The 27,677-nt window shown below is 41.2% G+C and overlaps 1 protein-coding gene across 2 annotated transcripts in view; it reads right to left on the reverse strand.

Moving 5' to 3' along the window:
- Positions 1–7,647: 7,647 nt before the first annotated feature.
- Positions 7,648–27,677, reverse strand: part of LOC124619366 (N-acetyltransferase eco-like) — a 63,569-nt gene continuing 43,539 nt past the window's right edge. For both annotated transcript variants that reach the window (XM_047145690.1, XM_047145689.1), the window contains exons 6-7: positions 13,827–14,029; positions 7,648–8,251 (exon numbers count right to left, since the gene is read on the reverse strand). In XM_047145690.1, the coding sequence (XP_047001646.1) occupies positions 8,128–8,251; positions 13,827–14,029 (327 nt within the window). In that variant the 3' untranslated portion in view covers positions 7,648–8,127. The remainder of the gene's footprint in view (positions 8,252–13,826; positions 14,030–27,677) is intronic.

The raw sequence follows: 27,677 nt of genomic DNA on the forward strand, positions 1-27,677 counted from the left end.
AAGGTTAATAAGCTGCAAGAGAAGCTAAGCTTTCACATATAATGTTGATCTTTTTGCGCGTGTTACACTTTAAGACATATCTCACAAACGTGCGAGTAAAATTTTTAGCCAAGTCCAGTGACTTGTCCTCAAAAGTTTTTCACAAATAAATTAGCTAACGCAGAGAAGAGAGAGCTTCCCGTAGCAATACATCAATTTGCTCATAGTAACGACTTGAATGTCTTATCTTCTGGGCTCGAAATACTTCTAAATGGCTCGTCATCAAACGCTCTGATTTAAGAAATTCATCGTACATTCTCGCATATAGTTCAACTTACATAAAGGGAAATTTACTTTGAAAGTAACGCCTTTCAAACCACCATTCACAATATTTTCCCGCGACCTGTTAGAAATAGGTTCGTTTCAGTAGCTGTCAGAGCGCGCCAGATAACAAGCAACACCGCACTATGGCAGCTACTATGAAGCAGGAAGTCCATATGTTCGTACGTATAAAACATTAAAAGATCATACGTTATGTCATAAAAGAAAAAAGACAACAGAGGATACTCCAAGAGCATCGGAATTTTGTGAACCATACTAAAATGGCACATTTAAAGTGCATACTTAAACAGCACATTCGTACATCCAGATTCCCAATGAAGTAGGCCTCGACCTGATATTAAGCTTTTCAGTGTGGATTTCTGGATGTAAATTTTCTTGGAGTACCAGTATTGTATTAACTCATTTTTGATTCTTTATTATGGCATAATGCCATACATGCTAGAAGATGAAAACGTGCACTTGAAATTCAGCGAACAGTTGAAACTAGCCAATAGTATGGAACTAAACATTTCGTTTCAAACACATTGACAGCCTCTGCATAAAAGGTTAATAAAAACCAAATTTCTTTAGCAAGCCGACAAAAATAACTTTATTGTTCTACAAGGCGATTAATACGTGACTGTCAGAAAAGTGGAAATAAAACAAAATCTGAAACTAATAACATATTAGCCTGCCGTAATTATGTGAATGTATTTTAACTCACTTGATAGCTCCCGGCCACAGAAATTCATTTTGTTTTCATTTGACATAAGAGTAGTAAATGAAGAGGAAACAGCAAAATCACTAAATGTAAACACGGATCACGTGGAGACTACACACTTCCCCACTATAACTCAGACTGCTCTGCGAATCAGCCCCGAATCTACGATATTTTGAACTGGGGCAATACGCGTCCTAAAAGCTCCTGCTGCCAGTCGAACGCCACAGTGGTGCACTGGGTCAAGTAAACGCAACGCTGAGGGTGCAGCCAAACCATAAACCAGAGTCCCATAGTCAAGGCGAGATTGAACAAGAGCGATTTGCACCCCAGTTGGTGTTGCTCAGGCAGCGGAGGACATTGAGGTGCTGCCGGCACTTCCGCTTCTGCTGACGATGAGGAAGCCACATCAATCAGGGGTCGAAAACCAGTCCTAAGAATCGATACGTCTCCACTACAGTGAGTGGATCGTCATTAAGGTAAAGTTCTGGTTCCAGATGAACGGTACAACGCCGACAGAAGTGCATCACACACAACTTCGCACTTGAAAACTGGAAGCCGTGGGCTAGAGCCCAGGACTACTACTTGTGGATGGCTCCCTGCAGGCAACACTCGGCAACACCAACATTGGAGGAGCAGTACAAAATACAGAAGTTGTCTGCATACAACGAAGGTGAGACCAATGGCCTGACAGCTGCTGCTAGACCGTTAATGGCCACTACAAAGATAGATACACTCAATACAGAGCCCTGCGGGACCCCATTCTGAATGATATGGGGGGAACTATGGGAGGCACCAACTTGAGACACGGAAAGTACGGAGCGTTAGGAAATTTTGGATAAAAATAGGGAGCTGGCCCCAGAGACCCCGTTCATATGATGTGGCAAGGATATGATGTCGCCAGGTTGTGTCATAAGCTTTAAAAAAAGGAAAAAACGGCAACCATGTGTTGGCGTCTGGAAATGGCTGTTCGGATGGCAGACTCTAGGGAAACTAGATTATCAATGGTAGAGCAGCCCTGGTGGAAACCGCCCTGGCACGTAGCTAGTAGGTCACGTGGCTCCAGGACCCAGCACAACCGCCGACTTACGATACGTTCTAACAGCTTACAAAGAATGTTGGAGATGCTGATGGGCCAATACCTATCCACATAGAGCGGGTTTTGACTGGGTTTGAGCACTGGAATGATGGTGCTCTCCCACCATTGCAATGGAAAGACACCATCACACAAGCTCCGGTTGAAGATGAGGAGATGTCACTTGTAGTTGGACAAGAGGTGTTTGATCATCTGACTGTGGATCCGACCTGGCCCAGGAGCTGTGTCGGGGCAATGTGCAAGGTCACTGAGGAGCTTCCACTCTGTAAATGGAGCATTATAGGGTTCACTGTGATGAGAGGGTTTTCCTTTCCATCCGCCGTTTCAGAGTGCGAAGTGCTGGGGGATAATTCTCTGATGTGGAGGCTCGAGCGTAGTGCTCAGCAATTACATTTGTGTATGTAGATAACACGCCATTGATGTTAATGCCAGTAACACCTGTCAGGGTCTGGTACCCACAAACACGTCTGATCTTTGCCCCGATTTGGGAAGGTGATGTATGGCACCCAATGGTCGAGATGTACCTCTCCCAACACGCCTGTTTCCATCTTTTTATAAGCTGGTGAATGCGGGCACAGAGCCATTTAAAAGTTATTAGGTGCTAGAGGGAAGGGTGCCACTTATTTTGCTGTAGAGCTCGCCGATGCTATTTAATGCCCTCAGCCATTTCCAGTGACCACCAAGGTACTGATTTTCGCCTGGGGCACCCTAAAGAACAACGGACTGTGTTTTCCGCTGCAGAAACGATAGTTCTAGTGACCTGCTCAACTACTACATTGATGGTACCATGTGGGAGAGATTCAACAGTGACAGTAGAGGTGAAAGCTTCCCTGTCTGCCTTGTTTAAAGCCCATCTTGGTAGACGTCCGGGGGAATGGCACTGCGGGAGTGACACGATAATGGAAAAGTGGTCACTACCACACAAGCCATTGTGGACTCTCCAGTGGACAGAAGTCGTGGGCTGCAGAGGGATAAATCAGTGGCTGAGTTAAATGCCATGAGCCACACTAAAATGCGTGGGGGCCCTAGTATTTAAGAGGCAGAGGTCGAGTTGAGACAGAAAAGTTTCGACATCTCCACCTGGGTCAGTAAGCAAGTGCCACCCCACAAGGGGTTATCGGCGTTAAAAATCTCCCAAAAGTAGGAATGGTTTAGGGAGTTGATGAATCAGTGCAGCCAATGCGTTCAGGGGTACTGCATCTGGATGAAGATAAACGTTGCAGACAGTCATGTCCTGCGTAATCCTTATCCTGACAGCCACAGCTTCAAGAGCGGTTTGAAGTGGCACAGGTTCACTGTATACTGATTTCTGGACATGGACACAAACTCCACCTGATACTCTATTATAGTTGCTATGGTTCTTGTAATATCCGCTATAGCTGTGAAGGGCAGGGATCCGCATTGCTGGGAACCAGGTTTCCTGGAGGGCAATGCAGAAAGCAGGTGTAAAGCTAAATAGTTGCCGTAGCTCATCCAAGTGGTGGAAAAAACTGCAGCAATTCCACTGGAGGATGACGTTATCATGAGGCTGGGAAGGCACGAAGCATGCAAGGAGGCAAGTTATACTTCAGGGTCACCTGCTGCCACCAATTGAGTATTTGTATCCATTCCTACTGAGGAGGACGAGGCAAAAGTGAGATCCAGGTTCTCATGGGACGCTGAGATCTCCAACTCATCTGCAGGCGCATCACTGGTAAGGAGTGTTGGTGTTGGGGCTTGTTTGCTTGCCCTTCGCTTCTCTTTAGGGGCTTGCTGGGAGGACTTCCCTGTAGTAGCTTCAGGCACAAAGACAGTGAAGCTCTTCGTGCAGCAGCTTTTGGCTCCTGACTTTGGGAACAACGGAAGGAGATTTTCCCCACTACTGCCAAGGGGGCAGGTGTATTCCGCAGGCCGGGAGCGCCTACTGTTCATGGCACAGAGCGTGGTACGACTGGTACTTGTGATGATGATGGTAATGTAGCTGCAGCATATGCAGACATCAACCAAACAGGATGTAATCTTTCAAATTTACGTTTAGCCTCTTGGTAAGTCAACTGGTCCAGGGTCTTGTACTACATGGTTTTCTGCTCCTTTTGGAGTACTGTGCTGTCTGGTGAGCAGGGGGAGTGCTGCTCTTCGCAGTTGATACAAGAGGGAGGAGGCACACATGGAGTATCTGGATGCAGTGGACATCTGCAGTCTCGACATAGTGGCGTTGGAAGTGCAGCGGGAAGACATGTGCCCCAATTTCCAGCACTTAAAGCACCACCTAGGGGGAGTGACATATGGTTTAACATCACACCAGTAAACCATCACCTTAACCTTTTCAGGCAATGAATCACCCTCAAAGGCCAAGATGAAGGCACCGGTAGCAACTCCTTTGTCTTTGGGTCTCCTGTAAATGCGCCAGATGAAATGAACACCCCACCGTTCTAGATGGGTGCGGGGGCACCACATAAGGCATCCTTCCCCACATGGCCCGCACTTCTGTAGAATTTGGAAAGTGGCAGATCAAACCATAAAATGGGACCTGAACTTATAGGGCCAAAAAGTGTAAAACTCCTTTTAGTCGCCTCTTACAACAGGCTGGGACTTCTCGGACCTATTCTAACCCTCGGACCCGCAGGGGGACATATTCTGTCTCACTATTTTTCCATCTTCCTCCTCTTCTCTAGTTCTTAATTCAGGGTGTGTACGCGGACAAGGAAAAAAATTCCCGGATTTCTCAGTTAAAAATACACTTTCTCCTGGGTGAAAAAAAACTTTTTCCTTGTTAACCGACAGTATACTCCCTCTCGGAACTGTCAGTCCTTTGAAGGATTATGGTTTTATACACGATGGTAGAATTTCCCGGAGCTTTAGAAAACAAAACACAGGGGGAAAAAAAAAAAAAAAAAAAAAAAAACACGTTTTGGAAACATCTTTGATGTGCAGCAACATGTACGCCGCATATTTTCGTATTATGAAAGTATAAATTCAAATTCCACCGAACACTGCCTGTTACTTTCCGAAGCATTGAAATCGAGATTGCGATACGCTTTCGTAAGCCAGTCATAGCTCATGTCACGTGGTCTTGCTAGCCGATGACAGCAGGTATTCAGAGCTTAGGACACGTGATGTAGTCAGTTAATAGCAACATCACTGTTAAGTAGCCCGAACACACGAACAGAAAAAGTTAATGGTTTAAATTAATATACATAGTGCCGCTACATGAAACGCAAAGCTTCCACATATAATATTAGTCTATAAGATTAAAACGCTGCAAGAGAAGCAAGCTTTCAAATATGATTTTGGTTTTTTATGCGCATATTACAATTTAAGATATATCACACAAATGTGCCAGTAAAACTTTCAATAACGACAGAAATGTCTGATGATCTGGGCTCGAAATTCATCTAAATAGCTCATCATCAAAGAGTTGATTTTTAAATGACAGTCAAATGCTCTGTGGTTTAAGAACTTCATCGTACATTCTCACTCATAGTTCAACTTGCGTAAAAGGAAATTTGCTTTGATGTTAATGCTTTTCAAACCACCATTCAGAATATTTTCCTACGACCTGTTAGAAATAGGTTCGTTACTGCAATTGCTAGAGCGCGCAAGATGACAGGCGTCACCACGCTAGCGCAGCTACGATGTCGTAGGGAGTCCATATGTTCGTGCGTGTAAAACATTAAAAGATGACATTATGTCATAAAAGAAACAAGGCATCAGAGGATGCTCCAAGAGCATCGGAATTTCGTAACCCATACTAAAAAGTGCACATTTGTATGTCCAGATTCCCAGTGAAGTAGGCCATGACCTGATATTAAGCTTTTCAATGTGGCTTTCGGGAAGTAAATTTTCTTGGAGTACCAGTAATGTGTTATCTCATGTTTGGTTCTTTATTATGGCATAATGCCATTGTGATAGAAGATGAAGACGTGCACTTGAAATGCAGCGAACAGTGTGTGGAATGAAACACTTAATTTCAAATATATTGTCTGCCCTCAGCAGAAAAGATTAATAAAAGAAATATGTATATATATATATTCTTTTGTCGTGCACATCTTTCTGAAGAATCTGATGCATAAAACATACGTGTTGGAGGAAATGCAAGACATGTTATTTGGTCGAAGTGTGCCTAAGTGCAGTGCCTCGCCTCCTCACACAGCATTTTTCAATCACACGTCTCTGTATTTTGGTCTGTGGAATTGAAACATGTATATTTAGTAATGGATGCCATCAAACCATATTAAGGACAGTGGAAATTAGAATGTCCTGTGGCCTCTCCTGCTTACAGTAGCCTGGTTTGACATCCTGTCCTGCTTTTAAAAAAAGAAACTCTCTTCAGAAAATTTGTACTCTTTATTGCATATCAGCGAACAACTTGTTGTTTTGTGTGACAAAATTAAATATTGGATACATAAACCCAGTAACGACATGAGACAAGCAAGGAAGTACACATTCCTTCAGTCCTTAGCTCCTAGAATTTTTCTCTCTCTAATCTTGCTGCAGCTTTACATGGCGTGCAAAAGAATCTATTACCTCAAAGTTCGTCAAACGTTTTGCTACATGAAAAATTGAAATACTGTTGTCTAATACTGAAAAAGCTGTTAATACAAATAGGGCCCAAGACTGGCGTGGTTTCCAAATCTGATTACGTCTATTTGTTGCTGCACATGGCACATTTACTTTGCAATTTAAATTTATTTTCGTTTTTTCTCTCATTCATTTTTTATTGTTGCAGTATTATTCTGCAGTAGCAGGATACAGTAATATCCTTTGTTAGAGTATCGGTTCTTACCAGTCAAAATTACAAAAATTTAACTGAAAACAAAAACGGTGAAAAATTCCCGGAATTCAAAAAAATTCCCAAGTTTTTCCCGGATGAGTCGTATACACCCTGTAATTACACTATCCATTTCTCTACCTCTTAATCCATTTTTACTTCTCACTCAGTCATCATCACTAGAGTGTAATTGGTGCAGAACTTACCAATGGAATAGCTTTGACATGATGCACTTTGTCCTCATTACAGTTGGCTCCCTTTCACCCTGCAGTCATAGAGATCTGCCCTTCCTTTTCAACTTTTCCCACACTATCCTCCTTTCATCCGTGAGGAAGGAACTATTAGTTCCGAAAGCTAGAATATTGAATTTTAGTGTGTGCCTATAGGCGGGTACTGATATATTGTTTCCTGATAGTAAGCACTGACCAGCATTCTGTGCTATTTTTGTAGTTTTGAGAGAATTTCCCTTTTGATAATATAAGGGAACATTTTTTGAAACTATGCATAAAGAAGAATCTTAAACGTAAAGATTTTGCACAAAGCTGATAGTTTTATTTTGTATTTTCGCTTCAGCTGATACAGCTAGACGCTGTGAGGAAAATAACTCTTCAAAAATAAGTATGCAAATGCATGCATCATTTCAGCTACTAAAAACTAATGACAACAAAGAACTAAAAAGTCTATCTTATTCCAAATTACACTTAGTGAAACAAAATTATTAGATATAAATACAAAAGCTGTGTGTGTTTTTCACTCTGATGATCCCCAAATTAAAACAATGGCTTATTTATTACATAAAACATTTTATTCAGCAACAAATACATTTTGTACAAGTCAAATAAACAACATGGGATATTTCGTGCACACTTTTGTTTGTAATTTGATCCACTTTTTTACATATATTATGTAGCACAAAATTTTAGTAAGGTCAACTGATCGAAATTTACAGGAAGTGGGAGTCTATCAGAGATGTACAATTTGTTTGTAATGAAGTACCTTCTAGAAGACACCAATGCACACGAAAAGTCAAATAATGGAAGTACTCACTTTGCAATATCCACCATTAAAATAAAAATGTTGCAACAATGAAGTTCTAATTAAGTTCTACTTACTGCAGCTTAACTCTTTAAAAACAGTGTTACTACTAATATCTGAGCAGTCAAGGCCACAATATGATAAATGCAGAGTCAAAAATAATTAAACAATTTTATAAAGCAATAAATAAACAATGCAACACTATTCCTTTTAAATCATTGCTCTGTTTCATGAATAGACAAGGAAGTTAGGTGTTCCAGTATAATTCTCTGCGAATGACTTTCCAGAAAGAGTTGGCACTGAAAAAGCGAACTCATCTTTTTCCAGGAAGTGATCGAACACAAATGACATCCTGCAATTAAAACAGCCATTTCAATTATACTTTAAGAACACTAATTTAAATAAACTTGTAAACAATGTAATGAAATGAAAAAGTTTGGATATCTAAATGTTAAGCACACTGGAAGTTAGGCAGGAAATAAAATAAAGGATTTGCAAAGATATTTTGATAATTAAGATGATTAAAATGGGATCCGTAAATCTACAAAAGAGGGTGAATTTGAATACAAACAAATAACTAGTTCCATGTATCGCTGTCAAGAACTACAGAAAACTACACCTACATAAAGTAACTGGCCTACAAACAGTGTAAGCACAGGAGGAAAATTCCTAGTACTGACGATGAAAACACTAAAATAGAAAATACTGCAGATGTGATATATTCCTTCAGCAAGGAATGAGACTGTTGAAAGTTGAATGGGACCCAATTCTCGTGAGCAGTAAGGCAAACAAAACATGGAAAATGCAGCACAGAGTATCAAAGATGGCAATTGGTAAGCAAGTGCCAGTTTCCGTTCAGAAATGACAGAATGAGATGTAAAAATGAAGAAAAGGGGGGGGGGGGGGGAGAGAGAGAGAGAGAGAGAGAGAGAGAGAGAGAGAGAGAGAGAGAGATGGGGGGAGGAGGAGGAGGAGGGGGGGGGGGGTTGAAATAATTGAGCAAATAATAAAATTCTAGCAAAGGGAATGATGTCAAGTCCAGAAGGTCGGTTGGAGGCAAGTATATATTGCAGAGGAAATTCCTGTCTAAGTCCAGGAGAACTAATATATAGTGGAAGAATCCAAATAAGCAGTGTGGTGTACGAGTGCCTGGGGCTCTTGAACCCTGCTGCAGGGCATGCTTCTGAAGTATGTATTTTTCTTCACAATATCCACCAATGGGTATCTGACTTCATTACAGTATGACTACTGATATGGCACTAAAAAGTCATCTGTTACTTTCTGATAATATTATGAGAAGGATAGATCGCTACTCGCCATATAGAGGACATGTTGAGATGCAGACAGATACAACAAAAAGACTGCTAAACATGTAAGCTTTTAACAAAAAAGCCTTCTTCTAGAGTAGACAATGTGCACACATTCAATGCCAGCACAACTCTCACCCATGACCCTGTCTCTGGCTACTTTGGCTGCCTCACTGGATTTTCCATGGTTCCATTTGTTACTTTACTATGCAGAAATAAGTACCAGGAATGAAAATGTCCGCTCACTTATTTAAATGTATTTAGACTAATAAATTTAAAAATGAAATTGACCATTTTTGTATGAAAATAAGAAGTTTTTGAACATGAGGTGCATTAATGTGCACAAGATTAACAAAAACAGTTTATTTGACACCACTATAGTGAAGCCAAAGTCACAGTACATAAATTTTTTCTTCTTTTGTACTGTGACTATGGCTTCACTATTGTAGTGTCAAATAAACATTTAACTTATATTATAATCACACTGCTTTATGACAATTAAGTTGGAATATAGAAACACACAATGAACTGGTAAATACAAACTATGAGGTCCGTTTTAAAAAAATTCCAGAAATTTGCATGGTCTCCTTCAAAATACTCTCCTCCATAACTGATACACTGCTCCCAATGCCGTTTCCACTTCCTGAAGCAGTCTTGGTATGCCTCTTGTTGGATAGCATGAAGTACCGTCTGCGAATTTTCTTTTAGCTTGTCTATTGTAGCATATGTTCGTCCTTTCAACAGGGCTTTTCAACTTTGGAAACAGGGGGAGGGGGGCAGACCAGGAGAGTACAAAGGATGAGGCAGCACAGTGATTTCATTTTTTGTGCCATAGTCACGCACCAACAGGGATGACTTTGTGTATGCGTTATTGTGATGCAAGTGGCATGAATTGTCTCGCCACATTTCAGGCCATTTCCTTCTCACATTTTCTCGAAGGTGTCACAACAAGTCCTGACAGTACCACTGATTACCTGTGGCACGAACTCGTGCTGAACTAATCCGTCAAAGTCAAAGAAAACTATCAACATGGCACTGACATTTGACCTGACCTGGTGAGCTTTTGTTGGTCTTGGAGACCCTTCCCCAACCCATGGAAAAGGTTGAACCTTGATCTTAACATTATAACCGTAGACACAAGTCTCACCATCTGTTATGATTCTCTTAAGGAATGTCTCATTCTCATTTGCAGGATCCAAAAGCTCTTCACAGATTTCAAGGTGAAGGTCTTTCTGATATTGACGCGAGCTGTTGCACAAACTTTGTGGCAACACGATGCATTCCAAGATGCTGTGTCAGGGTTTCATGACATGATACAGCTGAAATGTTACATTCTTCTGCAATCTCTCAGTCAGTCAGTCTCTGATTGTCATGCACAATTTTGTTGATGTACCTGACACGAGAGTTGTAGGTAGACATCAAAAGGCATCCTGAATAAGAGTTATCTTTAACTTCCGTGTGGCCCTTTTTAAACCATGTGAACCATTCGTAACACCACGTATTGCTTAAGCATTCACCATTGTAGGCTTCCTGTACTATTTGGTGTGCCTGTAAAGGTTTTCTTTAGTTTCATGCAAAATTTAAAGCACGCCTCTAACTCTGTGCTCTCGAAATTTGCAAACTGTGCAACAACGTTCTACCTCATAAAGCAGAGTCCTGTTAATTCAAACCCTAGCAATCCGAACATAAATGTTAGTCTAAGTATGGAAAACTGTGCGGTAAACTGCTGTACATACACACTGTTTTAATTTACAAAGTAGAGTAAAACATGTATTAGGGGGGGAAAAAAAAAAAAAAACACACACACACACACACTAGGTTTAAACAACGCATAACAATGAAAGAATAGCTGTTAAACTTACTAAAACACAGCGGACATTTTATCCCTACTTTTAGATGACAAAAACTAAGTCATTGTTTTTTGGCATAATGAAGACAGTCTGTTATATGATGCATAGTTGCGCCATCGTCTCACAAATATCAAATCAGCAGGTGTAGCAGTGGGCTGTTGCGTCAAGTAACATAGCACGAAGTCAAGGGCTTCTGCTGTGTCACTGTGTTGCACCAGCTCTCCTTTGTCGCTTTCGGGCTCATTGTCACTTTCGTCACAGTAGTCCACTTCTTTCTCGTCTTGAGTCACAGCAGCAACTAAATTAGCGTCAGTAATATTCTCCACACGTGCCCCATCTTATGCCACCCACTAATCTATGTATGCCTTCACTAGCTTCTTCACATCCAGGGATTTTTTTGTATCATTTGTAGTAGATTTTCCTCTTTATTTTCAGCTAGGTTGTCCTGAAATTCAAGAGATGTCCACAGTTTTCTCCAGGATTTTCTGAAATATTCTGCCATGCCCAATAAACAACATCCTTCACATTGGTCTTTTTTTATTTTGCCCACTAAAGGAATGCCATCATCTTGGATCAGCATTCTTAAAAATTGTTTCCTGTAAATCAGTTTTAATGTTTGCAGTACGCCTTGGTCCACCCAATGTAGAAATGGTGTAACATTCGGCGGCAAAAACTTCACCACAATTTCTCCATCACATAATTCCTTAGTGCTGGTGTGAGATGGCGCATTATCAATCAAAAGGACTACACGGGGAGACAAATGATATTCCTTAGAAAACCGTTGAACAGAGGGAACACACTGGTTGTGAAACCATTCTTTGGACAGCTTACCATCCATCCAAGCTTTTATATCACTGCGATAATACGGGCAGGGACTTCATGCTGCTGTTTTTAAAAGCTCTGGGCCTAGCAGATTTGCCGATCAGTATTACAGGCAGCTTGTGATTACCAGTAGCGCTTTTGTACGCTAATAAAGTCACACAATCTTTGCACATTTTAAAACCAGGCGCATGGTCTTCTGCTTTTGATGCCAGGCTTCTTGTTGGCAATGTCCTAAAATTAAGGCCAGTCTCGTCAGCGTTATAAATTTGTTGGGGAGACTACTTTCCCTCTCTTATTTTTTCAAACTCGCACAAGTATTCCTTTGCTGCATCACAGTCAGAAGAAAGCTTCTCTCCAGTAATTGTTAGCTGACAGATTCCATGACGTTTTCTGAATCTTCCCAACCAACCAGTACTCGCACTAAAAGACTCATCACCATTCATTAACTTGTTCAGGTAAACAGGCTTCTCCTGAACCAGCGCTCCACTCAAAGGAGTTCCCCTTTCTCTTTCCAGTGTAAACCAAAGGAAAAGAGTTTCATCCACTTAATCATACTGGAACTGTTTCAAAGTGTGCCGAATTTAGAGTGGTTTTCCCGAAGACATTGCACAGGACTGTTCAAGCTTCACTCGGTTCTTCTTCCAATCCCAAATGGTTGCTTTACCAACACCTAGTTCCGTTGCCAGTTTAGATACATTCTCACCATTGTCTATCTGCTTCGAAGCATTCAATTTTTCTTTGATAGTTAATGTTGTATGCTTCCATTTACTCATGATGAAAATACGTACACCACTACATCTGAACAAATACAATACAACTGTTATGCATGCCAGTGATCGATAACTAACATAACCAGGCACTTTGCGAGCCAACTGGCAGTGCACTGACCTCAAAGACACTACAAAGGTGTCAACAATGCACAACAAGGGCAGTGAGTGAGAGTGAGCCATTGTTCCCACACTTATTCCCATCTGTTGCCATGGTTTACCTACTTATCTGCTTGGTATACTTCATTCTAGAAACTCGTCACCGTAATTCCGGCTAAACCGAACAAATCGGTAATCCAAACGAGGTCCTGTCCCAATTAGTTTGGATTAACGGGACTCTACTGTACATCACTGTACAATAACTAACAGACATACAGAAATTAAACTTCTGACAGTTACACATTAAACACAGGCTTGTGCACAGATGCCAACCGCATTTTGCTCCAACAAACCATTTGTGCGAAATTACGAATGGAATGTTTTGAACAGATCTCATGTGTGTTAATGTCCCCAGCAACGAAATGGAAAGGATAAATTGCTACTTACCACACAGAGGTTGTGTTTAGTGGCAGAAAGGCACAATGAAAAATAATGCTAGAAATATTTCATTTTTCAGACAAAGTCCTTCCTCAGAAGTAGAAAAAACACACACATTCACACAAGAACAACTCATACATTCACTATATCTTGGCACTAAGGACACCAATCAGGCCTTAGTGGTCATGTGTACTACGAGAGTGACTTGTGTGAATGTGTGCCTGTTTTTTACTTCTGAAGGACTGTGCCTGAAAGTTGAAATATTTCCAGCGTTCTTTTTTATTGTGCCTGCCTGCAACTTAATGCTTCCTCTATGTGGTGACTAGTAATCTATTCTTGCTATTTTGTTGTTAATCCATCATGGATGTTCCATTGCCCCACCCCCTTCCCCCTGCTATGTTCATTGCCATACAAACTGGCACTTTAAAAGTCCATAACCACCACAAAATTAGCATACTGATGTTCCACAAAATCAAATTTCAGCAAATCTGGAACTAAATATAGGCCATATCACAAATGGAAAGCTAGACAATGACCGTACTATTTATCTGAAGTATTATCAGGTTCAAAGAAGATATGGACTTCCTTAAAAGTTTTATAGGACTTGATTTGAAGTTCTACATGCAAGTAATTACAATAATTACCTCATACAGTCCACTAGACGTGTGGCAACCTTTTTGCAGCGATGGTTGGGAGCTGTCCAAATGTGGCTGACACCACACCAAACTGGGTACGTTTCTGCAGAGCAACAGTCAACACCTTCTATGGAGATCATTTTATATGCTTCTTTCTTTGGTTCAGCAACAAGAATACCAAGCACAGACTTCTGGTTTACAAACATATACACCTAAAATAGAAATTGTGTTACATTACTTTCTGGCACTATTATTCACTTTCATTCTGTTGTGTACATCATTCAAGGAATGTGACTAGGTGTGATAGACATCCATCTCAAATTTAATGCATTTATAGTGGGTCTCTATCAGTCTTTCACAGCTGTCCCATAAAGGGTAAAATTGCTACTAATAAGACATCAACATGCCGTGGATTACAAATGGAATCAAAATACCACACGCAAGGAAAAGAAAATTAATTGAAATTGTTAAGACAAAATGAGAAGAACAACTGATTACACATTTCAAAAAAATAACATTCTGTCTTATGGAACAGGAATAAAAAAATTAAAATCATCTGTATAATGTCTGAAATCAATAAACAAAATAAAACTGATATGGGCAATAGTTAAAAGAGAAACGTTCTTGAACATAAATGCAGATGGTAGCCAAGCCTGCAGGTTGCTCTGCTGTATACAGCCAAAGATGGCACCTGTGCAACGTTCTCGACATATTTCAAGTGTCACACACGATCAGAACACTGTTCTGTGTACCTGAGAGTGAATCATGTCAGAGTTTAGTGAATTCTAAAACGGGCAAATTGTTGGTGCATTGCATGCATGCTTCCATATGCAAGGCAACCAAAGTGTTTGTATTTCATGAGGCACTGTATCTAAGATTTATACTGCATACAGGGAAAACATCAAAGTCACAACACAGACGAAAGTGTGTGTTCATTGATCATAACTGACAGTCACTAAAGAGAATTGTGATGAAAAATAAGAGGATGACAGTTGAAAAAATCACTGCAGGACAGAATGTCGCACTTGTGAACCCTGTCGGCAAGAAGCAAGAAATTTTAGGAAGAGTTGGAATTCCATAACCATTTATCAGTGATGCATGTATCCATAACAGGAAAACATAGTGCTGAAGCCATAAAACCTAGACTATGTAGCAATGGAAGAAATTAATTTGGTTGGATAAGTCTTGTTTCACACTGTTTCCTATTTCTAGTCGTGTTTATGTCCCAACAGTGAAATAAGGCAGGTGTCCTGGGACACTTTGAGCCCCATTGGTTATTCTGCAAGGTTGCATTACTGTCAAGGAGCTATAACCATTTTTACTTGAATGGTCGGTCTCCGGGGGTGGGGTGGGGGGTGGGGACTATTGTTCCATGACACTGCAGCTCGTACAGAGCATGCTGAACAGTGATTTGTATGTGAAATCGGGTGAAGTGACAGGGGGCCATACATAGCACCAATAGGGTACATGTGACCACAGTGCGAGATGACCTCCATCTTGTCCACTTGGCCTTAATGGACAGAACAACTTCGTCCACAGTGTTGGCACGAAGTCTGAGGACCGCAAAGGGTACAGACATGTCTTCGTCGACTGAAGACCACAACTAAAACATAAGACAGAAGCATACGCTGTTCTGAATGGGATATAGGACAATTTCCAGGGGAGTGTTACTAAATTACCCTAACCTTCAGAGAAGAACAGAACGTAAAGCTCAGTAATGTCTAAACAGCACTGCATCTGTGCAGACCCAGCGTCACGTGAATTAGTGCAAATATATGCCTAACTTCAGTATTTGTTCCTAACATATACCAGGAGCTTCAACTCATGAGTTCCTGGTAAGCACCAGCAGCTTCAGCTCGGTGTACACCACAGCAGAGGAAGGAAATGCAGCATATAACAGAGCCAACATAGTCTGCAATGCTGGAGGAAGAATAGGAACACTATCACCCTGTGGACCAAAATCACGAAGACAGCATGAACACGTGTCAGAATGAAGGACACATTTTCCTAATCCTAAGCTGAGTATGGGAGGTGCTACGCTGCTCCGGATACAGGACTGAGGACTGCAACTGGTGCACTGCCCTTCATCACATGCGAATTAACAGCAGCAGCCTCAACAACAGTTACTAAATAGGTATATTCTTCATAGAAAAAAAGAAAAGAAAAGTCATTTTATTAAAGCTATGCGAATAATAATAATAATAAATAATAATAATAATAATAATTACAATAATAATACAGGGTGGATCAAAATTATGTGAACAATCTTTATTTTGTTGCGTTTTCTATTCTAGGGTGTTAGCACTCATGGCTGACAGACTAACATTGGAGCACAGAAGACCGGTTGTGAGCTTAATGGAAACTGTGCAGTCAGCGACAGAAGGACTTCAAGAGGTTTGCGGAACGATTGCCAGATAGATGGCCATCAACTTGGTTAACAATTTATCGTATTTAACAAAAGTTAATTGCAACTGGATCAATAGCAGACAATTATCATGGAAATGTGGGGCAACCTAGAACTGGCAGAAGTGAAATAAACATTGCTATAGTGCAAGTGGCCACACTATGGAGTCCATCAGAATCGGTGAAACAAGCTACATCTACATCCATACTCGCAAGCCACCTGACAGTGTGTGGCAGAGGGTACTTTTGAGTACCTCTATCGGTTCTCCCTTCTATTCCAGTCTCGTATTGTTTGTGGAAAGAAAGATTGTCGGTATGCCTCTATGTGGGCTCTAATCTCTCTGATTTTACCCTAATGGTCTCTTCGCGAGATATACGTATGAGGGAGCAATATACTGCTTGACTCCTCGGTGAAGGTATGTTCTCGAAACTTCAACAAAAGCCCGTACCGCGCTACTGAGTGTCTGTCTTGCAGAGTCTTCCACTGGAGTTTATCATCTCCATATCGCTTTCGCGATTACTAAATGATCCTGTAACGAAGCACGCTGCTCTCCGTTGGATCTTCTCTATCTCTTCTATCAACCCTATCTGGTACGGATCAGGCAAGAGACTTGGGAGGACCAAGAGTTTCCTATCAAGCATGAGCCCCAGGAATTTCGTAGTGTCAACAAATGGAAGGGCAATAGGCCCAAGATGTAGAGATGGTGGGAGAAACCATCGGCATTGCCAGAAATTCATACAGATGGTTTTGTCAGTGGAAAAGCGAAAGCCACTGGCGATGCTCCAGGAGTGAAGACAGTCAAGACAGCACTGAAGACGCCGCTGAGTGAGACAGGTCCATGTAGAACTGCAATAGATGGCAAAATCATCGACAAAAAGGGAACCGGAGACACCCGGTGGGAGACAGGCCATTATATCGTTAATGGCAATAGCAATGATGATGACACTCAGGACGGAACCATGAGGCACATCATTTTCCTGAAAAAGTGTCCGACAAGGCAGAGCCCACACACACCTTGAAAACCCAGTCTTGTAAAAATGCCCGAAGAAAACAGGGCAGGTGACCATGGAAGCCCCACGTGTCAAGAGATTGAGGATACCAGTTCTCCAGCAGGTGTCTTAGGCCATCGACAAATCAAAAAACATGGCCACAGTCTGGGATTTTCGCAGAAAACCATTCATGACATGGATGGACAAAGTAACGAGATGGTCAACTGCAGAATGTCGCGCTCGAAATTCACACTGTGCATTCGTGAGTAAATGGTGAGACTCGAGCCAAACACACCAGCCGGGCATGAATCATACGTTCCATCACCTTGCAAACTCAGCTGGTAAGAGAGGTGGGCTGGTAGCTAGAAGGAAGGTTTTTGTCCTTACCGGGCTTAGGTAGGGGTATGATAGTGTCTTCACACCAGTGTCCAGGAAATTTGCCCTCAGCCCAGATGCAATGTGTGTGTTAAGCAGAAAGTGCTTGCCCGCAAGAGAGAGATGCTGCAACATCTGAATGTGGATAGTGTCCGACTCTGGAATGTGGCATTGTAGTACTCACAATTCAGAGAAGAGAAGGGTATCGCTGGAGTCTCCTCCACTTGCTTTAAGGTGTTGGAGGTAGCAATAAGAGCCACGATGACATCGGCACCTACTGTCAGGCCGGAAATGGGGGAATGGATCTTGGCTCCAGAGAGCTGTCGGAAGTTGGTCCACACAACAGAGGAAGGTGTGGAACTGTCAAAAGAACTAGTGACTGAAATCCAAGTAGTTCTTTTGCTATCCCAAAGATCTCTACAACACTTTGCACGCATCTGTTTATAGTGAATGTAGTTTTCCAGCGTATGGCAGTTAAAAACGTTGAGAGCACGTCTCCGTGCGCAAATTGCGTTGTGGCATGCCTCAGTCCACCAAGGGACTGGGACATGACATGGTAAAGAGGAAATGTGAGGAATGGAACATTCTGCGGCAGTAAGGATAACATTGGTGGGATAGTCCACCTGGTCATCACAACTGGGGAAATCTTGTTCTGTGAAGGTCGCCAGGGAGAAGTAAAGCTGCCAGTCAGCCTTAGTAAGCAGCCATTTGGGCGTGCATGTGGATGGGGTACGAGTCAGCAGACAGATAGCACACAGCACGCTTGAGTAGGCGTCAGAAAGAACAGACCACTCAATACAATGGGGAAGCTGGGCGGTGCAAAAGGATAGGTCCAAACGGAAATAGGTGTGCGAGGAGTCAGAAAGGAAAGCGAGTGCTCCAGTGTTAAGGTAGAAGAGGTTGAGTTGGTTAAGAAGGTCAGCCAAGAGGGAACCTCTCTGGCAGGTCCTGGGAGAACCCCAAATGGGATGATGCGCATTAAAGTCCCCGAGTAGCAAAAATGGGGTGGGGTAGGTGCCCAATAAGCAGAAGGGAGTCTGCCCTGGTAACAGCAAATGTTGGAGGGACATAGATAGTATAGAGGGAGAAAGTCAGGTGGGGAAAGAAAAGGCGAACGGCAACAGCTTGAAGACGAGTAGTCAGGGAGATGGGTTCACTATGAAGGTCATCTTGTATGAGAAGAATGACGCCCCCATGAGATGGGATGCCGACCTCAGGGGAAATGTCAAAACAAATTGTTAAGTAATGTGAAAGCGCAAAGTGGTCTTGAGGGCATAATTTCGTTTTCTGAAGGCAGAGTACAAGGGGATGCTGCAATGCTAGAAGCAACTGTAAATCCTTTTTGTGGGACTGAAGGCTGCGAATGTTCATTGGAGGACAGTCTTGACGAGGAAGAGATTTAGGGGTGTCAACTCGGTGGCTGCCAAGGGAGAGTAGGCGTAGAGTCGCTACTACAGGGCACAGAACCAAGAGGATCCTGCTCCACGGGGTCCACAGAAGCATCGGTGTGCTTTTGCAGTCGGTCTGTGGAGTCAAACGCTGAAAAACGGTTGGTGGTGCGCACCGGCGAGACAGAGGCCGGTCGGGCTGAGTGACCATGTGGAGACACTGTCTAGCAGGATCTTCAAGTTAGTGAAGGAGAAGACCGTTGGTCTAGCAGAGTTCTTCAAGCCCTTCTGGTTGGAAGATGACTTGGGTATTGTTTGGCTGGAGGAAGTCTTTTCGGAAGTACTGCTTCTTTCCTGCCTGCCAGTTGTGTAGTGGGTAGCTTCGCCCCTTTAGGCGAGAGTTTGACGGTTTGTTACACAGTGGGGTGGGGGACGGCAATGCTATCGTGACACTGGACGACTTCACAACCTCCAAAATTGAGGTTGCATGTCTGCATGTCCATGTCCTTCATGGAGCGAGGGGTATCAAGAACAGAGCTGTAGGTGCCAGACAAGGGTTTCCGACTAGCCAGTAACTTGCGAGCTACTGGGTAAGGCACTTTTTCCTTTACCCAAATCTCTAACAGCCACTCATCTACATACAACGGGGCAATCCCGTGAGGAGACGGCATGGCCGCCACTGCAGTTGACACAGTGGGCAGAAGGAGGCAGACATTCGACCTCGGGTGCATCCCTGCCACAGGTTACACATTTTGCTGGGTGTCGACAAGATGTTCTAGTGTGGCTGAAACGATGACAATGGTAGCAGAGCATTGGATTCTGAATGTATGGCCAGACTGTGATGATAGCCTGCTTTAATCTTGGACAGCAGCACCACACTATCGAAGGTGAGGAAAAAGAGTGCGGGTGAGCACCAAGGAGGAATCGATCTTTTTCATTACATGATAGACAACAATGACACCCTAATCAGAGAGGTAAGACTGTATTTCAGCCTTTGTTAGACCGTCAAGCAGCTTGGTGTAAATTACAACACTGGAAGAATTCAAAGTTCTATGTGCCTCGACACGAACAGGGTAGCTGTGGAGAAGCGAGGCAGCAAGTAGCAGTTGTGCTTGAGAATCAGAAGCTGTCTCCAAAAGCAAGGCGCCATTCCGTAAAAGAGCAAGATTTCACAGGGCCAGCAATGGGCTCCACACCTTTCTGAATGATAAACAGATTGACTGTGGCAAAGGACGGACTGTCTTCAGTACATGACACTACAAGGAACCGCGGTGCAGCGGGAAGGGTCTTCGAATCAGTAGCCTTATTACTTTTAAGTTTCGTCGACGTCGATGGGGAGGATGATTTATACATCATGAGGAAATCCTCCATGATGCCAACGTTTCCAATGGCGGGCTCCTTCCAAGTGGGGAGCCCCCTTCACAAGGAAGCGCACCCAGCTTAGGTGATTGTTCACGCCTCAGGTCGTTCAGGCCTCAGGTCACACCTCCCGAACACCTGACAGAGGGACCAATTGACAATTTGGGAAGGTTACAGTTCAGGCAATCACCCCTCCCTGGGCCTGGCCTGTACCATGGGGTACATGCGAACCCTATCTGTCGACCCAGGCTGGGAATTACACGTTACCCAGTCACCTTTTACACGCCAGACACATGGGCCGGCCTTCAGGAGCGCACAGGAAGGGAGAAGAAAAAAGAGGATCCTCAAACGCCAAAGCGGAGGAATGAGAAGAGAAGGGAAACAAAGAAAGGAAAAGAGAGGCAAAAAGAAAGTTAAGACTGTTCACAAGTCAGTGACGGAATGCAGAACATTCCCAAGAATACCCCAGACATGTTCCCCAAGGGAGGTGAAAAAGAATAGCAAGAGAATAGATAGACAGCACGGAAGGGAAAAAGTGCTGGGCCCCGTGGTAGCCAGGCACGAACCCGCCAAAGAGTGGCAAGCCCTCTGGTGGGTCAAAAGGCAGTGTGATATAGTAAAATGTGAGATAAATAATCATAAAAACAAAAATTCTGCAACAACATTCTTCAAATGAGAAATTGAACCATGAGAACCTAAAATGTGAGAATTTCAGCTTCAAGAATCAGACCCCTAGACATGAACTGCAGCCAACCGTGCGAGAAAAGATAAGTAAAAAATTTATTGTAAATCTTACTCCTCTCGCAACAACAACGAAGGGACGGGTAGATTACAAGTGTGAACATTGTCCGGGAATAAATGACTAATAATGAAGATTTGTCTGTTGCAGAAAAGAAAGCACTTTATTTTCATTTACAATTTATGTATAAATAAATTTTCAGTCACATGAAGTAAAAAAAAAAAAAAAACATGGGTTGCCCCACAAAGCAAATCATACCAACAGTGATGATGTACTACCAATAATGACGGATTGAATCAAATGAAAGTGAAGAGGACTTTACAACTACAACCAGCGACATCAAAAAGGAAAGATAAGTACAAACTATTTGTAAAGTTAATTTGTTTGTGGACTTGTGTGCTTGTTAACACAATGAATAGGGATGAGGGTAGGATTGAGGTAGAAATGAAAGCTGTAGGATCCAGCTAGGACATGGCCGAGCCGAGTGAAATCCTGGTCAGTAAAGGAACAGTATAAACTGACAAAACTAGAAGAAATGAAGACAGATAACAACCGCAAATTGAACAGAGTAGAAGATCAGATGGATGAACTTAGTAATCAAGTTTCTGAGCTAAAAAATGGGTTGTCAGAGGGGTTAAAAAGTGTGAATGAAAAAGTTGATGTTTTAGAAAATAAAGTTATCATTTTGGAAAATGAGTTTGTAGCTGAGTCAGCAAAACAATCAAAGAATGTTGATTACGTTAGAGTTGAACAGAGGACCGTAGTGGAAAAAATGCAACAAAATATTGCAGTTTAAGCCAAAAAATTTTAAATGCACAAAACAATATACAAACTAATGTAACTGTTTCAGATCAAAAACTTTCAGCAGCTCAGGAAATTTATCTGAACCAAAGTCTGTGTGCAAACAATGGTATTGTGCGGTCCAACAATCCCATCAAAAGTTTTCCACCAGACAATTTACATCCACTGATTATCTGCACCACTGCAGAGATAGTTTTGTGTCAGGTATGAAGAACACTCAAGAAATTAAATTTGTTACAAGATGTCTTTAAGGTGAAGCTCTGTCACGTGCAAATTTAAATTTAGTTCAGTGGTAAAAATATCAAACTTTCGATAAAAGTTTTCTAAATAAATTTTGGTTGGAAGCTCGAAAGGGGAGAATCAAAAGCAAATTTTTGAATGCTCTTAATTATAGGAATAGGGATGGCACTTTGAAAGTTTTTTGTAAGAAGCAACTTAAAAAATTAGCACATCTTGACAAACCATTTGACGAAATGACCTTGATTGATGCACTTAAAAGGAGATTACCAAAAGGACTGCAGTGGGACTCAGTACATGGACCTGATTACTGTCTTGAACAATTTTTCAATGTCTTGACAGGCTGGATAGGGCAATAGAAAGAAATATGTACGATAATAATCGGAATGCTAGAAATCACAATAGGAGTAATTATAGAAAGAGATATAATGGTTACGTCTATCAGGATCAAGGTGTAGACAGACAGACTCTGAACATCAGCAGGATAGGAATATCTGGGATAACCATGGCTTTTTAATAGAAGAAACAACCATAGAAGTAACTACTCAGAAAACGGCATTCACCTGAAGGAAGGTTCACAGTTTTGGGGTGAGGAAACACAACAAGCACAGCACCCCAAAGTAACACTTGCAATTAGACAATAATAATAGTGTTAATGATATGGCACATGTATCTGAAACTGAACAGAAGGAATATCAGATTTCTCATTTATATTTTGATCAAAAGTTTTGGGATACTATGTCTAATTATGGTGATGTATGTGCTAATCACAAACCAGAATCTGAGAGTAGGGGGAATTTTGATGTAGTATGAACTAATGATTTCTTCTCTTAGTTGGGAAACTGTGTTGATATATGCAAATCAGATGATGACAGTATTGGATCTGAAGTAGGTGCTATTTCTGATGTAGATGTGAATAAGAGCTGCGAAATAACAGCTTGGTAAGTCTGAGACTGGTGGCTTATTGCAAATGAATGTAGGTGAATAACTGACTCTGATGGGATGAGACTTGTATTGTTAATGATGTTGTAAATAAAGTAGTTTTGGAGGAATATTATGATGATGACTATCAGGTATTTGTAGAGTTTAAGGATAATGAAGTTTCAGAGTTATTTGTGAATTATGTTGACAACAGAGGTAAGGTAAGTGATGTTAAGTGAGAGTGATGGAAAACCAGTCCAGTCAAAGCTGTTTTTCATTAATGTCATGCAGAAAAATGATCCAAACAGTAAAAAGTGAGGTATCTGTGAGCCTGGAGAATAAAGCTGAAGACTTGCTGAAGTTTGTTTGGAACCAGATTGATGATAACATAGATAAAGGTGCATTCTGGAAAAGTTAGTTGTGGTTAGTCAGAATTTGTATCCCAAATGGTGGAATGAAGTGAAAGAGAATCTACGAAGGAAGTGCAATTTTGACAGTAATGTATTTTGTGTTCATTCTGTAACAGGTGATGTTAGTTGTGCCCCAGAATCTATTCATTGTGTTCATTCTTTACCTGACAACATGAGTAACCAAAGTAATGCTACGATGCCTGTAAAGTTGATAAAACCCTGTGAAGACAGTGTGGATGTAGCATTTGATGAAATTGAAAGCAATCTTTTGCATGAAGTGTCTGACAGCAGAGAAGATTATCCAGATTTTGGGTGTCCTTACATTAAAGTTAAGATTGATCAGTGGGAAGGTAACTGTGATTGATACAGGTAGCCCAATTTGTGGTACATCTGAGCAATTTATATACAAGATCAAGTGTAGTTAGAATTTTGTGGAAATGCCCACTGTAGGTGCAAAGATAAGAAGAACTACTGGTAAGCAAAGCAAACTGGTAAAATCTCATGTACTGTTAACTTTAACTCTGCTTCCACCATTTGCCGATAGGTGGTGATAACGGTAAGTAGCGGTCAAAAGAAACAGATTGCAGACGTCAAGCATTTAGCTTGGACTTCTGTCAACATAACCTCATTCAAGCATTAGTTGGTTTGTGTCTGCATCATAAAGTTGTTCTTGATTGAAAATGCCAGTTTACAAGCCCAATTCTCCTCATTTGCGGGAGGTGTTACCGTTTTGTTTCAATATGAAGAAAACAGCGGCTGAGTCTCATCGAATGCTCTCAAATACGTATGGTAAGGACGCTATCAGTGAAAGAACTTGTCGTGAGTGGTTTCAACGCTTCAAGAACGGTGATTTTAACGTCGTAGACCAGCATAGTGGTGGAAGAGAGGATGTTTGCGAAAATGCATAATTGGAGACACTGCTGAGTGAAGACTTGCGTCAAACTCTAGAATTGGCACGATTAGTGGGAGTGACACAGCAAGCTATTTCAGAGCGTCTTAAGGCTATGCGCATGATTCAGAAAGAAGGAACTTGCGTCCCATGTGAGCAGAAACCAAGAGACGTTGAAAGGCGTTTGTGTGTGTGTGTGTGTGTGTGTGTGTGTGTGTGTGTGTGTGTGTGTGCGTGTGCGTGTGTGAACAGTTGCTTCAGAGGCAAAAATGGAAGGGATTTCTGCATCACATTGTGATTGGGGATGAAAAATGGGTTCATTACGATAACACTAAATGCAAAAAATCATGGGGATAGCCCAGCCGTGCTTCCACGTCAATGGCCACACTGAATATTCACGGCTACAAGATCATGGAACCAGCTCAGCGTCGTGTGCTATGAGGTGTTAAAACCAAGTGAAACAATCACAGGTGCTCGTTATCGAATGCAATTAATGCGTTTGATCAGAGCATTAAAAGACAAACGGCCGCAATACAGCGAGTGGCACAATCAAGTGATTTTGCAGCATGACAACGCTTGACCCCACGATGCAAAATAGGTGAAAACGTACTTGGAAATGTTGAAATGGGAAGTCCTACCCCACCCGGCGTATTCTCCAGACATTGCTCCCTCTGACTATCACCTGTTTAGATCAATGGCACATGGTCTGGCTAACCAACACTTCCGATCTCATGAAGAAGTCACAAATTGGATCAATTCAAAAGATGAACAATTTTTTCGACACGGGGTTCGTACACTGCCCGAAAGATGGGAGAAAGTAGTGGCCAGTGATGGAAAATACTTTGAATGATACATGTGTAACCAATTTGTTTCATTAAAGCCTCAACTGTTGGGGAAAAAACGCTGGAAGCAAAGTTGTACACCTTGTAGAAGAAAAGACCTTTGAACATGGATGCATAGTGACCCCTAATTTGAAAGAAAATACACACTATATTTGCAGGTTCATACAACTATATCATTCTGTGTTGTTTGTCAGGAATGTAGTATGTAAGATCACGTGATTTCTAAAGTTCTGTTTTATCTATTGACTGAGTTTAAATCTATGCTACACTATATTAGCAGGTTCACACAACTATATAATTCTGTTTTGTAATAGATTTGTGCTTTAGAATATGATACAAATACACCATGCCATTAAATATCTAATAATAAATTTTCTTATTTTAGGGTACTATTAGTGTTAAATATTACTATTATTCCTATGAACTCTGCAAAGGATACCCAAAAGAGTTCATGACAAATTTAATTAAAGTGATGGGTGTTGTGGTAAACTGAGTGAAGACATTTTATTCATATGTACTGTAAATATTAGGAATAGTATCTTAAAGTTTCATATGTGAACACTTTTTAATCCATTCTGACGTAAGCCTGGATACTTAATTTTTTTAATATATGTAGGCAAAACACATGCCGTGTGATGTGAGGGAGGTACTGAACAGCATTCTTAGTACACAAAACAATGTTTCAGGATTTGAAGTGAAAGCCAGACAGGAAGTTATCTATCCATTGAAGCATGTAATGAGAAATCTAGGGAGGAAACTGAAGATATGGGTGGATCCACTCCTACACTCCGGTATGGCGACATCCTTGCTGGTCCAGTCGACTTGCAAGAGATCATAGGTGCTGGGTAATGTACTCAAACGTTGGTCTACTACTTCAGTGTTGTGACTGAAATTTGTAAATTGTTAGTCACGAAATTTAGCTTTAAATATAACATTGTGTATAAAATTATATGAAATTTTTGAAAAACAGCTGAGATAATATTGACCCATCCAAAATTTGAAAAATATTACTGGTATTGACTACTACTATTGACGAGAAGTAATGCTCGAGGAGGATGTCCCTTTCCCCTCATATAATATGGAAACAATGTGTTCGCAGTATTTTGAGACCTACTATAAGGTTTGCCAAACGATGTTCAAAGTAATACCAAAAGATAGAATACATTGTATAGAAGTATCTGATGCATAATGTACTACATAAAATGTAAGAAAAATAACTTGTACCCAAGTTATAATCTATAAGTGTATGAGGATATGGCATTTTCAGATCGTGGAACGCTCTGTCACAAGACAAATTATCCAAAGTCAAAACTACAACATTACAATGCTTAACTATAGAAATAAGTGCAGAGGCAATGCAAATTACAAATTTACATCTATAAAGTCGCATCCTCAAAAATCATCAAGAGAGATGGGTATGATGAGTGAGCCAACTCGAAAAACTCATGATGATGGGTGCAAAACAGAAGAACATAATCATGGGTAGGAGTACAGCACAAAATCAATCTGTCACAAAAACCAGAGTATTTAAGGATATGTTAACTCATGAAAGGAGAAAATAATGGAAAAATATTAAGGCCTATGCTTAAGATTTGAGGACCGAACCATGAATCAGAACCACAGTTGCCACACACCAGACCAACAAAATCAATAAAGTTCATAATTGTATATCAATAAGTTAAATTGTATGTTAAGAATAAAGGAAGCATCTAGCTTCAATCAATAATTTCACCCATTCCTTGAGTGCATGTGCACACACAGTCGCGATGACCAGGGGTACCCGAAACAGAGAGTTAAGTATGAGTTCCCAAAACTCAAGTTCCAATCAGATACAGTAATGCAGTACACAGTATAAATCCAGGTAATCGGTCATAAATAGCTTTGAATGATGACATAATTCAGTAGCTTGAGGACCAAAATCAGTGTGTGAAATCAGAACTGTATACATCTTTTTAAGTCTATACTCGTAAATGTCTTCCATACTACTTGCTAATTGTTCATACTAACACGCATACATAGAATCCTAGAAGATTCATTGAAATGTATGACTACTAACCTAATAGTGCTTAATTTTATCAGATTCTGATGATTATGTACAACATGGTTTGTAGAATGTACTCTTGAACTTTTTAAGTTTTCACATAACAAATCATCAGTCATAGAACATCAACCTTTCACAGCATTATTTAAAATTAAAAAAAGCATACCCAGCTCTACCCAAACACACTGCAATAGTGTGAAAGACAGCTATTTGAAACATCCATTGTATCTGCTGAACAGTTCAAGATATCAAAACAAGCTTTTGATAATAATGGCACTCAAAGAGGAGAGTATTTTGCCATATAGCTAACATGCAGAACTTTCCTATCTCCCGCAACATGCGACTAACTACAGACTTTTTCAATGGGACAATGTATTTTTTAAGGCTGATCGATAGCTGGAGAAATGAGCATCACTGTGACTTAAGCACTTATTTTTATACCAAGGGTGTACTTATTCACAGGCT

Source organism: Schistocerca americana, chromosome 6 (genome assembly GCF_021461395.2).
Source record: "Schistocerca americana isolate TAMUIC-IGC-003095 chromosome 6, iqSchAmer2.1, whole genome shotgun sequence".
Classification (NCBI taxonomy): domain Eukaryota; kingdom Metazoa; phylum Arthropoda; class Insecta; order Orthoptera; family Acrididae; genus Schistocerca; species Schistocerca americana.